The 17,639-nt window shown below is 47.1% G+C and overlaps 1 protein-coding gene across 1 annotated transcript; it reads right to left on the reverse strand.

Moving 5' to 3' along the window:
- Window positions 1-5,995: 5,995 nt before the first annotated feature.
- Window positions 5,996-17,278, reverse strand: LOC101689790 (zinc finger protein 548). The gene is made up of 4 exons (XM_013048091.2): window positions 17,033-17,278; window positions 14,867-14,908; window positions 11,692-11,818; window positions 5,996-10,113 (listed from the first exon to the last, which is right to left on the reverse strand). Exons 1-4 carry the CDS (start codon window positions 17,045-17,047, stop codon window positions 8,573-8,575), a joined length of 1,725 nt encoding a protein of 574 aa, XP_012903545.1. The 5' UTR covers window positions 17,048-17,278; the 3' UTR covers window positions 5,996-8,572.
- Between the last annotated feature and the right edge of the window lie 361 nt (window positions 17,279-17,639).

Here is a 17,639-nt window from a genome sequence, read left to right on the forward strand (position 1 = left end):
GCACATTTTCCTGGGGTCTTTGCCACCCTTTTAGTATTTTATTCTCTCCTTCATATACTCTTATCTGGATAAAATACGAAGCAGAAAAACTCACTACAAAGAAAAAAAGAACAAGAGGCAGCACTGAAGGCTAGGGACTTAATCAATACAGACATTGGTAATATGTCAGCTCTAGAGTTCAGAATGATGATTCTCAAGGTGCTAACTGGGCTTGAAAAAGGCATGGAAGATATTGGAGAAACCCTGTCTGGAGAAATAAAAGAACTAAAATCTAACCAAGTTCAAATAAAAAAAGCTATTAATGAAGTGCAATAAAAAATGGAGGCTCTTACTGCTAGGATAAATGAGGCAGAAGAGAGAATTAGTGATATAGAAGAACAAATGACAGGGAATAAAGAAGCTGAGCAAAAGAGAGACAAACAACTACTGGACCATGAGGGGAGAATTCAAGAGATAAGTGATACCATAAGATGAAACAATATTAGAATAATTGGGATTCCGGAAGAAGAAGAAAGAGAAAGGGGGGCAGAAGGTATATTGGAGAAAATTATTGTACAGAATTTCCCTAATATGGTAAAGGGAACAAGCATCAAAATCCAGGAGGTGCAGAGAAACCCCCTCAGAATCAATAAGAACAGGTCCACACCCCATCATCTAATAGTAAAATTTACAAGTCTTAGCGACAAAGAGAAAATCCTGAGAGCAGCCTTGGGAAAGAAGTCTGTAACATACAATGGTAAAAATATTAGACTGACAGCAGACTTATCCACAGAGACTGGCAGGCCAGAAAGAACTGGCATGATATATTCAGAGCACTAAACGAGAAAAACATGCAGCCAAGAATACTATATCCAGCTAGGCTATCATTGAAAATAGAAGGAGAGATAAAACAGCCAGGACAAACAAAAACTAAAAGAATTTGTAAACACCAAACCATCTCTACAGGAAATATTGAAAGGGGTCCTCTAAGCAAAGAGAGAGCCTAAAACTAGTAGATCAGAAAGGAACAGAGACAATATACAGTAATAGTCACCTTACAGGCAATACAATGGCACTAAATTCATATCTCTCAATAGTTACCCTGAATGTAAATGGGCTAAATGCCCCAATCAAAAGACACAGTGTATCAGAATGGATAAAAAAAAAAACCCATCAATATGCTGTCTAAAATTTATATGGAACCAGAAAAGACCTCGAATAGCCAGAGGAATATTGAAAAAGAAAGCCAAAGTTGGTGGCATCACAATTCCAGACTTTAAGCTCTATTACAAAGCTGTCATCATCAAGACAGTATGGTACTGGCATAAAAACAGACACATAGATCAATGGAACAGAATAGAGAGCCCAGAAATAGACCCTCAATTCTATGGTCAACTAATCTTCAACAAAGCAGGAAATAATGTCCAATGGGAAAAAGACAGTCTCTTCAACAAATGGTGTTGGGAAAATTGGACAGCCGCATGCAGAAAAATGAAACGGGACCATTTCCTTACACCACACATGAAAATAGACTCAAAATGGATGAAGGACCTCAATGTGAGAAAGGAATTCATCAAAATCCTTGAGGATAACACAGGCAGCAACGTCTTCAACCTCAGCCGCAGCAGCTTCTTCCTAGGAACATCGCCAAAGGCAAGGGAAGCAAGGGCAAAAATGAACTATTGGGGCTTCATCAAAATCAAAAGCTTATGCACAGCAAAGGGAACAGTTAACAAAACCAAAAGACAACTGACAGAATGGGAGAGGATATTTGCAAACAACATATCAGATAAAGGGCTAGTATCCAAAATCTCTAAAGAGCCTATCAAACTCAACATCCAAAGAATAATCCAATCAAGAAATGGGCAGAGGGGGACGCCTGGGTGGCTCAGTTGGTTAAGTAGCTGCCTTCGGCTCAGGTCATGATCCCAGCGTCCTGGGATCGAGTCCCATATCGGGCTCCTTGCTCCGCAGGGAGCCTGCTTCTCCGTCTGACTCTGCCTTCCACTCTGTCTGCCTGTGCTCGCTCTCGCTCGCTCTCTCTGACAAATAAATAAAATCTTAAAAAAAAAAAAAAAGAAATGGGCAGAGGACATGAACAGACACTTCTGCAAAGAAGACATACAGATGGCCAACAGATACATGAAAAAGTGCTCCACATCACTCAGCATCAGGGAAATACAAATCAAAACCACAATGAGATCCCACCTCACACGAGTCAGAATGGCTAAAATTAGCAAGTCAGGAAATGACAGATGCTGGCGAGGATGCAGAGAAAGGAAAACCCTCCTACACTGTTGGTGGGAATGCAAGCTGGTGCAGCCACTCTGGAAAACAGCATGAAGTTTCCTCAAAAAGTTGAAAATAGAGCTACCCTATGACCCAGCAATTGCACTACTGGGTATTTACCCTAAAGATACAAATGTAGTGATCCGAAGGGGCACGTGCACCAAATGTTTATAGCAGCAATGTCCACAATAGCCAAACTATGGAAAGAACCTAGTTGTCCATCAACAGATGAATGGATAAAGACGACGAGAGGTGTGTTTGTGTGTGTGTGTATGTGTGTATATATTCATATATATATAGATAGATATATATATGTGTAATATAGATATATATATGAATGTACACACACACACAGACCTATATTCCTATACACACACACACACACACACACACACACACAATGCAGCCCTCAAAAGAGATCTTGCCATTTGCAATGACATGGATGGAACTAGAGGGTATTATGCTTAGCGAAATAAGTCAATCGGAGAAAGACAACTATCATATGATCTCCCTGATATGAGGAAGGGGAGATGCAACATGTGGGGTTTGGGGGTAGGAAAAGAATAAATGAAACAAGATGGGATTGGGAGGGAGACAAACCATAAGAGACTCAATCTCACAAAACAAACTGAGGGCTGCTAGGGGAAGGGGGGTAGGGTGGTGGGGTGATGGACATTGGGGAGGGTATGTGCTATGATGAGTGCTGTGAAGTGTGAAAACCTGGCGATCCACAGACCTGTACCTCTGGGGCTAATAATACATTATATGTTAATAAAAAATTAAATTAAGTAAAAGCAATATAGCAACTCCTTCTTCTTTTAGTGTCTACATGGTGTGTTCTTCTCCGTCCTTTTAATCTATATAGATGTATCTTTTTATTTATTTATTTGTACCTTTATATTTAAATTGGGCTTCTTGGGCTCCTGGGTGGCTCAATGGGTTAAAGTCTCTGCCTTCAGCTCAGGTCATGATCTCAGGGTCCTAGGATCTAGCCCCGCATCGGGCTCTCTGCTCAGCAGGGAGCCTGCTTCCCCCTCTGTCTCTGCCTGCCTCTCTGCCAACTTGTGATCTCTGACAAATAAAATCTTAAGAAAAATAAAGTGAGCTTCTTGTAAACAACATATACTTGGGTCTTGTGTTTTGATGCACTCTAACAATCTTTCTTCAGATTGCATTTAGACATTCAAAGTAATTGATGATATAGTTGGATTACTAATCTAGCACAGTGGTTATCGTTTTTTTATTTGTTACCCTTGTAATTTGTTCCTATTGTTGTCCTCAACCCTTTTCCTTCCTTTTGTAGTTTGAGCATTTTATGGATTCCATTTACTCTCCTTTTCAATGTAACAGTTATTTTTTTACTTTGTTTACTCATTACTGTATAGGTTACAGTATATCTCTACAGCTAACCCAAATCCACTTTCAAATAACACTACCATTTCACAGGTAGTGTGGGTACCTTAATATAACAAAATAATACTGATTCCTCTGTCTCTCCCTTGTGTCGTTGCTGTTATTCATTATGTGTGTGTGTGTGTGTATATCCACACACATATATACTTAAGTACATTATTGCTATTTATTTTTTTGACGAACTAATGTGTTAGATCAGTTGTAATGTGTTAGTTAGATTAACTGTAATGTGTTAGATCAGTTAAGAATAAGATAAATGTTAATTTGCCTTCATTTATTCCTTTTCTGATGCTTGCTTTCTTTCTTTATAGATCTGAGCTCCTGAGCTATGTCGTTTTCCTTTTCTCTACAGAACTTTTTATATATATATATTTTTTGCAGGGCAGGTCTACTAGCAACAAATTCTATCCATTTTTGTTTTTCTGAGAAATCCTTTATTTCTCCTTCACTTTTGAAAGGATAATTTCACAGGGTATAGAATTCTAGATTGGTAGGGTTCTTATCTCAACATTTTAAATATTGCCCTCCACTCATCTTGCTTGCATGGTTTCTGAAAAGTTGGATGTCATTACCATTACTCTTTTACAGGTGAAGTGTTTCCTTCCTCTGACTTCTTTCAGGATTTTTTCTTCCATCTGTGATTATCTGTAGTTTGAAAATGATACGCCTAGGTGTAGTTTTTTCTTTTAGCATCTTTCCTGCTTGGTGTTCTCTGAGCTTCTTGGAGTGGTACCTGAATGTTTAAATTTGACTTCCTTTGGGGGAAATTCTCAGCCACTATTGTTTCAAAACTTTCTTCTGTTCCTCTTTCATTTCCTTCTGGTATTATTATTTATGTTACATAGTTTCAGTTGTTACATAGTCCTTGGATTTTTTTTTTTTTTTTAGTATTTTCTGTATGTTTGCTTTTCAGTTTTGACCATTTCTACTGAAATACCCTCAAGCTCATTTCTTTTGTCATGTCTGTCTAGTCTACCAACAAGCCCATTAAAGGCATTTTTCAGTTTTGTTAGTGCTTTTGACGCTACCCCCCCCCCCGGCGATTTTCAATCACTTTGCTTACATTACCAATCTGTTCTTCCTGTCTACTTTAACAGAGCCCTTAGCATCTTAATGACAGTTGTTTTAAATTCCTGGTCTGACAATTCCAACATCCCTGCCTTGTGTGTCTGGTTCTGATGCTCTGCTTCTTCAAATTTTGATTTTAGCCTTTTTAGTATGTATTGTAACTTTTTCTTAACACTTGGGACATGGTGCACTGGTAAAATGAACTGCTATAAATAGAAGTTTTGCAATGTGGTGGTAACTGGTGTCATGAGAGGAAACATACTATAGGACTAGAATTAGGTCTGTCTTTCAGTAAGACTTTGCTTCTGGCCTATGAATTTCATACATTTTCCCCAGTTCCAGCACCCCAAGTAGGACAAGATGGCTAGAGTGGTCTGGATTTGGGTATTTCCGAGGCTCTGAAAAATCCCCAGCTGATTCTTCCAAGAGCAGTCCTGTTAAGAACAGAATGTCCAGGGGCGCCTGGGTGGCTCAGTGGGTTAAAGCCTTTGCCTTCGGCTCAGGTCATGATCTCAGAGTCTTGGGATCGAGCCCCACATCGGGCTCTCTGCTCAGCAGGGAGCGTGCTTCCTCCTCTCTCTCTGTCTGCCTCTCTGCCTACTTGTAATCTCTGTCTGTCAAATAAATAAATAAAATCTTTAAAAAAAAAAAAAAAAGAACAGAATGTCCAGATATTTTTCAAAATGGCTCCTTTGTCCCTCTCCCTGCACACGAGTGTTTTTCTCTGATATTCAGTGTGAGGAAAATTCCCAGATGTGTGTTGATTTAGGTTTTCCTACCACAGCACTGGGGTTCATGGAGGAGGGCAGAGGGTCAGCTCCTGGGTTTCCTTCATTCTCTGTTCCTGTTGGACTAATCTGGGGAACAGGAGTTTATCTTGCCACCTCACTTGTCTTATAGACTAAGAAGAGTTGTTGATCTTCCATTATTTTCAGCTTTTTACTTGTCAGGATCTAATGGCAATTTCCAGCTTCTTACATGCTAGAACACAAAAGTCCCTGTCTTCTCATATCTTGTTCTAGTCTCTAACTTTCTTTTTTTTTTTTTTTAAGATTTTATTTATTTATTTGACAGAGAGAGATCACAAGTAGGCAGAGAGGCAGGCAGAGAGAGAGAGAGAGAGGAAGCAGGCTCCCTGCTGAGCAGAGAGCCCCATGTGGGGCTCGATTCCAGGACCCTGGGATCATGACCTGAGCCGAAGGCAGAGGCTTTAACCCACTGAGCCACCCAGGCACCCCTCTAACTCGTTTCTTACTAAGAATTTAGAATGTGCATGTCTATAATTATCTAAAACTAGGATCATTTCAATATTTTAATATCTTCTCAATCACCCCAATCTTAAAATTTTGACTAATGAGCTTTATGAAGTTTTTTTTAAAACTTCAATTTATTTACATTCTAGATAGTTAACATATACATTAAGATTTTTTTCAGGTATAGAACTTAGTGATTCATGAAACAGAAAGTGTTAAATGTAAATATAAATATAATTTTTTCATTAAATATTTTGTGCATGTTGAGATTTGACAAATATAATCAGGGAGTGGAATTGGGAATTGTTTCCCATGTCTCACTCTCAAACTGTTTTCTTTCCATTTCCTATTCTATAACGCTTGTTGCTGCACTTTCTAAATTTCTCAATGAGCCACCTGGTTTGAAGATTACATGACAAAAAGATGACCTCATGCAAGAAGAAATCCTACCAGCAGAATGTCAACACTTCCTCGATTCCCAGCCTGTTGGCCCATCCTGCAGATTTTCTACTTGCCAAGCCATCACAAAAGCTTTAGAGAAGTCTTTAAAAAAACACATATTCCCTTCTCTCTCTACACATACACCCTGATGGTTGTTTCTCTGAGGAACCTTATATACCACAGAACTGAACACTTAGCAATAACAAGTTGATAAACTTTATGTGTGTTTTATACAATAACAAATGTTTTTTTTTAAATACTGTAAGAATTTTTATGATACAAAGACATAGCTTAAAAACACTGGTAGAAAAAGGGCCAAACAAGAATTTTCTAGAAAGGTGGTTCAGATGGTTCAAAAACTTTTGAAAATGAATTAATATGAAACTAAACTTAAATTTACTTTAAACTTCACTTTCCCATTTTTTTTTTTTAAGATTTATTTATTTATTTGACAGAGACACAGCAAGAGAGGGAATACAAGCAGGACGAGTGGGAGAGGGAGAAGCAGGCTTCCTGCTGAGCAGGGAGCCTGATGCAAGGCTCGATCCCAGGATCCTTGGATCATGACCTGAGCGGAAGGCAAGCACTGAATGATTGAGCCCCACAGGCGCCCCTCACCCTCCCATTCTAAACAACTCTTTCACTCAGTGATGATCACCTTTGTTGTATAGACAATGTGGCTCTAACATATGCCACAGAGCCTTGCTTGTTATTGAATGCCACGCTTTTGCACACACAACATGGATAATACTAAAAATACATATATGCACTTAGTGAAAACAGCTATTTAGGAGTTAACTGTTGGATACCCTTTATATAAAATTCTAGCAAATGCAAACTGAAGTGCCACCCAGGGCTGGCAAGTGGGTAGGGCTGGGAGAGAGAATAGAAATGGGGCTAATGGAAACTACAGGGCCTATGGATCAGTCATGGTGACTCCAGTGATGCTCCCACTGTGCACACATATAAGAAAATATAGTTTGGGGCACCTGGGTGGCTCAGTGGGTTAAAGCCGCTGCCTTCGGCTCAGGTCATGATCTCGGGGTCCTGGGATCAAGTCCCATATCGGGCTCTCTGCTCAGCAGGGAGCCTGCTTCTCTCTCTTTCTCTCTCTCTCTGCCTGCCTCTCCATCTACTTGTGATCTCTCTCTGTCAAATAAATAAATAAAATCTTAAAAAAAATATATAGTTTGCACTTTTAATAAATGTAGTTTATGTCAATACCTCCATAAAGCTGTTTAGAAATAAAGATTCCATATAAAATCTGGATCTCCTCTTCCTCTGGAAATCATATAACATCTGGCAAAGTTGTACTGACTCCATCAACACCCTTCCCTGTATCTTAGGTTTGTTAACTCTGATCCCTTCTCAAAACAGAAGGAAATGCTCAGAGAAGGAAATGCTGGACAAATGGAGAAATCCAGCCAAGAAAAACAAGCCAGTCTCAAAAAGACCAATACTGTCTGATTCCACTGACATATAGTATCTGGAGCAGTCAAGTTCACAGAGACGGGGTGTAAAACCACAGCTGCCGGGGGTGGTCAGGAGGGGAAGGAGGAGCTGCTCCATGGATACAGTTTCAGTTTTGCCAGATGAAGGGAATTCTGGAAATTAGTTGCATAAATATGTGAATTTTTGAAACTACTAAACTGTGCGATTCAAAGACAGGGTAAACTGCTACATGCACTTTGCCCCAACATAAATGTGAAATGAAGTGTCTTTCAGCAGGACAGGTCAGAGCAGATATTTGGCTGAAGTCTTTCCCCCTCTGCAATGCTCTTTGGCGCAGTGTGAACTTCTTGGTGAGGAACAAGGTTGGAGTTTGAGATGAACAAAGGCCTCTGTCTGCTGCACAAATAGGGTCTTTTTCCATCGTGAATTCTCTGATGTGTAATGAGGCTGGAGTTGTGCTAAGGCTACGCACTGACGGCCCTCAGAAGGTCTTCTTCCCATGACCTCTTGATGCCTAATGAGTGGCAAGCTGTACCAAAACCATGCTGCATATCCGCTGTCCTCGTAAGGCGCTCCTCCGGGTACTGAGTTTAGAGTAGTGCCTAAAGCTTCACTCTATTCTCCGCACTCCTGAGTTTGCCAATGGAATTCTCTGGTCAGTGGCTTCAAGTTGTATCTCAAGATTTCCCCATATTTAAAGTGCTCACAGACCTGTTTTCACTGTGGATTTTCTGGTGATGAACGAGGTGGGACTTTCTAATGAAGGCCTTCTGACATTTGCTGCACTCATATGGCCTTTCCCCAGTGTGGATTTTCTGATGCTCGACAAGTATATGCTTGTGGCTGAAGGCTTTCCCACATTCGCTGCACTCGTAAGGCCTCTCTCCAGTGTGATTTCTCCAATGTTTAATGAGATTGGAGTTATACCGGAAGAATTTCCCGCAGACACTGCACTCATAAGGCCTTTCTCCGGTGTGAACTCTCTTATGTCTAATGAGTCTGCAGTGGTACCTAAAGGATTTCCCGCATTCGCTGCACTCATAAGGCCTCTCTCCAGTGTGACTCTGCCAATGCTTAATGAGCTTGGACTTGTACCTAAAGAATTCGCCACATAAGCTGCACTCATAGGGCCTTTCTCCAGTGTGAACTCTCTGATGTCTAATGAGTGTGGAGGTATACCTAAAGAATTTCCCACACTCACTGCACTCATAAGGCCTTTCTCCAGTGTGAACTCTCTGATGTTTAATGAGTGTGGAATTGTACCTAAAGAATTTTCCACATTCACTGCACTCATAAGGCTTTTCTGCAGTGTGAACTCTCTGGTGTCTAATGAATGTGGAGCTGTACCTGAAAAATTTCCCACATTCGCTGCATTCATAAGGCCTTTCTCCAGTATGAACTCTCTCATGTCGTATCAATCGATAGTTGTACCTAAAGAATTTTCCACATTCTCTGCATTCGTAAGGCCTTTCTCCATCGTGGATTCTCTGATGTTTCACGAAGTTGGCGTTGTACTTAAAGAACTCCCCACATTTGCTACACTCATAAGGGCTTAATCCAGTGTGAACTCTCTGGTGACTAATGAGTGTGGAGTTGTACCTAAAGAGTTTCCCACATTCATTGCACTTAAAAGGCCTTTCTCCGGTGTGAATTTTCTGGTGCTGAACAAGGTGAAACTTTCTAATGAAGGCCATCCCACATTTGCTGCATTCATAAGGTCTTACTCCAGTGTGGATCTTCTGGTGCTTGGCAAGGACCTGTTTTTGGCTGAAGGCTTTCCCACACTCAGTGCACTTGTAATCATTTTGTCCAGCTTCAAAGGTCTCCCCATGCTCAGTGTCCCTGTCTGGTTTCAGCGCATGGTGAGGGGTCAGGTGCTGGAGAAGGCCTTTGCTGCATGTGAAGCTACTCCCTGCCACGCGAACGCTGTCGTTCACTGGAAAGGAAGGACTCCCCTCATCCCTTCTGGAAAATCTGTCTTCAATCTGCTCCTTTTGGTGCTGGTGCAGGTCTGCCCCACAAACAGATAACTCTTGGTAAGGGTTCATTCCACCATGTTCAGCCAAGCGCAAAAGGTCTTTCCAGAGTAGGCCACACAACTCCCAGGGCTGGGACTTCTGGGTGGGTGGGCCTGGAGTTAAAGTCCTGACCTGTGACCCTCCTATAGGATCACCTTGCTCTGAAGGGGACTCCTCGTCCTGGGCTCCGTGCCAGCAACCTGTAAGCAAAGAAATGCTGGTAAATTGCCCCCTGACTTTGGTGAGAGGTGGCGGCCCCATGGGGAATATCTGTTAGACACACCCACGGAGGAGACCACGGGAACAGGGAAAGGAAGGCCTGTGGTGCAGAGCTCAGCCTGGCAAGCCCCCGTGATGGGAGAGCCCTGACTCTGGGGAAGGACACAAGGGAGGGTCCTGTCTTAGTCCATCTGGGTTGACACAACAAAATCCCACAGACTGGGAGGCTTACAAACGACAGAAATTTATTTCTCACAGTCCTGGAGGCTGGAATTCCTAGATCAGGGTGCCAGCACGGCCAGGTGAGGGCCCTCTTCCAGGCTGCCAACTTCTCACCATGTCCTCACCCAGCAGAAGGGGCTAGGGGGCTCTGTGGAGTCTCCTTTACAAGAGCACTAATCCCATTTGTGGGAGCTCTGCCTTCACGACCTAAGCATGCCTCGAAGGCACCATCTCCCAGCACCATCACACTGGGAATGAGGTTGCAACATGTGCATTGGTGGCGGGTGGTGGGGCACAAACACTCAAGACAGAGCAGATGCCGTGCAGGGAGGAGACGCAGGGTTTTCGAGTCCCTGCTGTGCAAAGGGCCATAGCTGCTGGTGACCAGTGAGCCTGGTGCAGAAAACTAAACAGACCTAGAAATAATGAACCACGTGGACACACTGCAACTCCAGAACTACTTAAGGGTATGTGTGGACCAGTCCATATCCTCGGTATAGCTCAGACGTTGGTGAACCCTGCCCAGGGAGCAGTGACACAGTCAGGGGCCAAGGCCTGCAGGTGTTGGATTGTGCTAGGAGGAGGATTCAAATTCAGAGTAGACATGAAAGTGGAGAAAAAGGTGGAAATGAGGTGTGGCCCCTGACCTTAGCTTCAATCAGTAGTGAACAAAGGACAGATCCCCAACTCTGACACACCCTTCAACCGTTCCCTCGCACCAGGGCCACACACTTTTGAGTGTCTTTTGCCACTGACACAGTAATATCCACATGGTAGGTACTACTGATGTGACACCTGAGACAGGCCAGTCCTAGATGAAAGAAAGGAAAAGGCAAGGCCAGCGTGACCCCAAGCAACCCAACACAGGATATCCAACATCTTAAAATTACAAGAACTTCGCAGGAGAGGCTATAGAAACAACCCAGTGTACCCCCAAATCAGTAATTAGGTTGGTGCCTGAAATTTCTGGCACAGGGAGAACCCAAGAAATGTCAGCAAGAGGAAAAGGGAAAGCCCGGGGCATTATAGTTCCATGCATCTAGACATGGTGACCCAACCAGGGACAAGGGCGGTCTGAGGGATCTCCAAGACAAACTTGAACATCTCTGACTTCTGAGCCTGATCTTGCAAGTGCTCCAAGCAGCAGGGACGGGACTGCATCAGGAGAGTGGGTGCAGGGTGCATGGCCCAGGCCTGGCACCAGTAACACAGATGCCAGGAAACCGCGACAGAAAGTAGTATCCACAGTCTCGTTGTGGAAAGGCAGAGCTGCCCCTCAACCAAAGGGGAAGAGTAGAGCCCAGTTCGGGACGTGGCAGGGGCGGTGCAGGCCTTACCCACGGAGGACAGAAGTGCACAGGTCTCCAGCATCACGGCGTGGTACAGAAAACGCTGAGCTTCATCAAGGAGGCCCCACTCTTCCTGGGAGAAACAGATGGCCACGTCCTCCAAGACCACACGGCTCTGCCGAAGTTGGAACATCTGGTTCACAAGCAGCTTCCTTTGTGAACTGTGCCTCGTGCATTCTCTAGTTAGCTATTCACCATCCACTAATCATACACTAAACAAACAGCCAGATGTGCTTCTCCATCTCCCTTGCAATCCGCAGCCCACACTGAACTTGTACCCCAAGCCACACTTGCCCTGCCCAAAATCAAGCAGGACCGGGTACCAGACAGCCAGGGATGCCCCTTCTACCCCACTTAGAGGGAAATTACAGAAAATAGTCGTCACCAAGCTTCTCACCCCACTCTTCCGGCATTTCTCCCAGAAAGCTCAATAAAGGCTCTGACCTTAGGCGTCCCTCTGCTGGCATATATGCCTCCTAACCAAGTTGGGCACTTGGCCACGTGGCCCTGTACCTGATGTGCTCCCAACCCCTGAGAAACAGAGTAAAAACCTCCTTTCAGTATCATTGGTCTCCATGTCATCACTCATCCACCTCCATAAATTAAACTCCCGTGGGTGCAAGTATGGGATACACTTCTCTCCAGGCCTTTATGTCCTTCCCGCACATATTCCCCGCCCCGCTTGTCCTCCTCCCTGACTTCCCAGTGCAGAAGAGTTACCAGCTGCTGGTGGCACTGGTGCCTGCTCTCGCCTCATTCCCACTGACCAGTTGAGTCCAGAAGGTGGTGTAAAATATGAGGAGCGAAGGGGCAGAAGAACATCATCTAGGTAAAGGGCCCGACAGCCAGTTGCCCTGGGGGTCCCCCCGGTCTTGTCTGAGAGGTGAGACTCAGACACTCAAGTCAAACTTGGACTTGTCCCTCTCCCTTGAGCACCCTGAGCCAACCACTCACACTCTGCCTCACCTGCATGTTGGTCGCTGGACTCAGCCCCTCTACACAACCCTGACTCCTCCACAGTGACAACTCCAGACACCCCCGGCCCATACCACAGGCATCTCCTTCACGAACTAATAGGCAAACACATCCCGGATCTGATTCAGCCCCGGCCCTGCCCCTGAACAACGAAGTCCCCAAGGCACCCAGCACCAGGTCCAGCCCCAAGCCTGGTTTGAAGGTCTCCCTATCGGGCCTGGCTTCCGGCGTCACCACCAGCCACCTGCCCATGTGAGGACATCACACACTCTCAGCCCTTCCCCACTTCTGTATCACACCAGCTGTCCCCTAAGCAGTTAGAACCTTCCTCTCTCATCTGAAGGCCAGGCACCTGCAACTCCCCACACCCACTCCACATGAGGTCCAGCACGATGTCAGGCTGGCCGGCTTCCCCTGCAACATCTGTGCAGGTGCAGTCCGGTCTCAGAAGACTTTCTCACTCCTACGTCCACTGTCTCTTTCTCTCTCCCCGTGTCCCTCTCTCTCTCTTGCGCGCACACACACACACTCAGCTTCCTCAGCTTTGTGATGCCCCACCACCAACCAGGTGCCCAATCAAGACATGGCAGCTGAGTGGCTCAGTCAGTTAAGCATCTGACTCTTGGTTTCAGCTCAGGTCATGATCTCATGGGTCATGGGATGGAGGCCCTTGCTGGGCTCTGCACTCAGCAGGGAGTCGGTCTGGGATTCTCTCTCCCTCTGCCCCTCCCTGCACTCAGGCACTCTCTCTCTCTCTCAAACAAATCAATCAATCTTTTTTTTTTTTTTTAAGATCTTACTTATTTATTCAACAAAGAGATCACAAGTAGGCAGAGAGGCAGGCAGAGAGAGGGGGGAAGCAGACTCCCCGCTGAGCAGACAGCCCAATGCAGGGCTCAATCCCAGGACCCTGAGATCATACCTGAGCCAAAGGCAGAGGCTTTAGCCCACTGAGCCACCCAGGCGCCCCCAATCAATCTTTTAAAAACAAACAAACAAAAAACCCCAGTACTCAGGCCCTTCATTCTCACTCATGCTCTTCAAATGGCGTCACCCCCATAACCTAGAGATGCTGCCTCCTCAATCTGACCCACAGCTTCCACCCAGCCCACAACCCAGCCACCGTGCTGTGGTTGTCCTCAGCTTAACTCTATCCCCCAAACTCTGTGTTCAGGTGCCTACTTGAGGGGCACCAGGGGGTTCAGTTGATTAAGCATCTGCCTTCATCTCAGGATATGATCCCAGGGTCCTAGGATGGAGCCCTGTGTTGGGCTCCCTGCTCAGTGCAGAGTCAGCTTCTCTCTCCCCCCTCCACATGCTCACTCTCGCTCAAATAAATATAATCTTTAAAAAGAACATAAAGCACCTACCTGACACCTTTCCTTGGAATTTCTGGGACTTCTGTGACAGACAGAAACTGACTCTTCACGTTCCCCTTGCAAATTCCTACCATGGACTTCCTCCGTTTTAGTTCAAGCATCCATCCTTCCTAACGAGGCCAAAAGCTGGGGGCATCCTGGACTCTTCCCACTAGCCCACTTCCTCATCAACCCGAGTCTCCACATCTCAAAATATGAGGAGTGCTGTTTAACACACATTCAGAAACCAATGGCTCCTCTACATGCATGGCCACCGGTCCTGGGCAGCCGCTGCCACATCGCTTACCTGGACTGCCGCCAGCATTTCACTTACAATCCCCTCCCTGCCCATCTGTCTTCCTCTCTGCAGCCAAAGGGAATTTGTTAAAATCTCCGACACAACACCTTCTCTTCTGTTTCAAACCTTCCCTACTTCCCAGCAACCACAGATTAGAGGTCCAGAGCCCCAGCTGTCACTCAAGGTCTGACACCTGTGCACCCCAGTCAAACCCAACCTGGCTCCCCATTCTCACCAGCTATAAAAGAGACCTTCGGTTTCCTGAACATCCCAGCTAAGTCTCACCTCCAAGCGTGTGAACATTCTGAATCCTGCGGCCAGGGTTGAGTGCCGCATCTTACATCACGGGTTAGAAACGGGAACTGCTCTGCACGTAATCTAAATACATGATCCTGGACTCGGGGAAAGCACATGGTACTCAGACTTAAGAGAGTGAGAAGGGTAAGAGAAGCTTCAGGACACTATCACTCTCTGAGGGTACATATATCGGTGACAACCAGGATGGCTGAAAGGAGGGACCCCCTCCACTCACCTGCACAGGGTCCATAAGCATTTCTGCCACCACCGCTGGACCCTATGGGAGGGAGGAGATCATGAGAAATGAGTAACCATGGAAGGATGTCATGAACTGAGCTGGACCACCACTCCTCCTGCCCTGCCCTGGAGCAGAGTGATCTCAGCCTGGTGGCCCAAGTCCAGCTCCTCCAGAAAATGGCTGCTTTTATCAGCAGGGTGACAACTGTTCCTGTCCAGAGGATCAATACTTTTGTATACATTTGCAGTGCAAATGAAGTACTAGGGTTTTGAAATTTGAGGTCTTCGTTTTTACCACTTTCTAAGATTTCAGAAGATATCATACATAGGTGCACCTGGGTGGCTCAGTGGGTTGGGCCTCTGCCTTCGGCTCGGGTCATGATCTCAGGGTCCTGGGATCGAGCCCCACATCAGGCTCTCTGCTTGGCAGGGAGCCTGCTTCCCCTTCTCTCTCTGCCTACTTATGATCTCTCTCTGTGCCAAATAAATAAAATCTTAAAAAAAAAAAAAAGATATCATACATAAAATTTTACACTGTAAACAACAGGTAACTTAATGTCAAATCAATTATTAAGTGTTTGTATAAATTTAACTTGCAGAATGGGTTTGTTTCTGTCTACCTCTGCGTACATATTTAAAATAATATTGATTAATGAGTACTTAAGTCAATGCATTTTGTTACATGTTTTTTTTTTTTTTTAAGATTTTATTATTTATTTGACAGACAGAGATCACAAGTAGGCAGAGAAGCAGGCAGAGAGAGAGGAAGGGAAGCAGGCTTCGCTGCAGAGCAGAGAGCCCGATGTGGGGCTCGATCCCAGGACCCTGGGATCATGACCTGAGCTGAAGGCAAAGGCTTTAACCCACTGAGCCACCCAGGCGCCCCTGTTACATGTTTTTAAGGTAACGAGTTGTAGGAAAAGGCTGAGCAGAGGGACACGCTCATAGTCCATACAGCAACAAAACCTGCCTGTTACATAACCCTCAGGGAGCTTGTTGGAGGCCCTTGACTGGACAGCAGCTCATCAGTCTTGCCCTGAGGGGTGAGGAAGCAGTCCCCTGTCTGGGACCCTGAGGCTCCATCAGCCTGGCTGACCTTTACTTTGTTCCGTTGGGAGTGGTCCTGAGGGTCAGCTGAGCCGCAAGCACACAGTCAACACTAGCACATAACACCAGCTCCACCCGAGGGAAGTTCCTCACCCCAACACCTCCCTTCCTAAAGACACGGGGACAGACCTCTCCTACAGCACATCTGCTCTTTTTACAAGGAAGCGTCAGGGATGCGGACAACTGCCTCCCATGCCTTGCCCACAAACTCTCAGCCTCTGCCTCCCTCACCATCTAGAATCACCTTAGGCCTCGCTCCTTGATCTTGCCTTCAGGCCCTGCTCTGCCGCAGTGCACGCCCTCTGCATCCTTGACAGGACAACCCCGCCTGTCCTCCAGACCGTTACCTGCAAGCACTCATGAGTATCTCCATCCGCGGTATCCCAGCATTGGCGAGTCCAAAACCAAACTCAGGATCTCCCGCCTCCTGCTCCCTGGGCTCGCTCCCCCACCCCAACCCCCATCCTTTAGATGTTCAGGCCAAGAAGCCTGGACATGGCCCTTCGCTCGCTACCTCTGCTCACAGGTGTGGGTGATGCGGCCCGAAACCCCGTAGGTTCCGTTGTGGGCTCCACGCAAGATCTCATCGCATCTCCTGCCGACGCCGCCGCCCTGGCCCAGCAGCCATCAGAACTGCCCCCGGGGCGGGGGGCTGCAGTGTTTCCTCCGCTGTCTCCGCTCCGTCCCCATCCTGCGCTCCCCTGCCTTAAACTTGTGACTCTGCGCAGGGCCCTCTCCCATCCCCGCCCCTTCTGACCTTCCGCGGACCCGGCTGCCCACGCCGCCGCTGCAGGCAGCACTCCGCCTCGCCCTCCGCTCCCCGCACCCGCTAGAGGCCCGCCTCCCCCACCCCGCGGCCCCGACTCAGGAGCACCTGCCGGGCCCTCCCCCGCCACGCCCCACCGCACCGACGGAGCCGGGACCGTACGCCGGGGCGCCCTCTGCTCCCACCCCGCGGGCCCGGCTGCCGGGAGCTGCGCGGGCGCCCCTCCATCCGGCTGCTAGCGCTCGGGGCGGGGGGGCGGGCGGCTGGCGGGCCGGGGGTCGCAGCACCCACCTGAGCCGGCTTCATCCGCGCGGCCTCCGCCAACGACCGGCGGGAAGGGCGGGGAGCGGCTGACGGCCGGGCGGAGACAGGAGAGCCTCGTAGCGGCCTCCGCGACGGGGACGACGCCGCTCCCCTCGTTCTCCCGCCCCGTCACCTCCGCAACCGCCAAACGCCTTGGAAGCCTTGAATCCCCGAGACCGAGAGCAACCAACTGACACAGAGAGGGAACGCCGGAAGTCCCGCCCCCCGGCGCGCACGCATGCAGGCGTCGCGCTCTCAAGGCTTCATTGGCTCAGCCGCCGCCGCCGCCGCGCCCCGCAGACTTCTGGGTATCGTAGTTTCCGCTACCGTCGTCACCCTCCTCTCTTAGCCAAAGGTCCCCTCTCCTACCGTCGCGGATTAAGCACGTGAGGCCTCGTCTGGGCCTCTGGGAAATGGAGTCCCGTGGCCCCCAACGGGGCGGGGTCTCGCCCGCTCTTAAAGGGGACCTACAGGATATCTTGGAGCGCAGGCTGGGAAGTCACAGACCGGTCGGGGCGCGGTTGCTTCGTGGGCTAAGAAGCACGGGAAGCGCTTCAAGGCCACACGTCCGAAGGGACGCACCGTATCCCGGCAC

This window comes from Mustela putorius, unplaced genomic scaffold (genome assembly GCF_011764305.1).
Source record: "Mustela putorius furo isolate JIRA1106 unplaced genomic scaffold, ASM1176430v1.1 tig00000196_pilon_pilon_pilon, whole genome shotgun sequence".
NCBI lineage: Eukaryota > Metazoa > Chordata > Mammalia > Carnivora > Mustelidae > Mustela > Mustela putorius.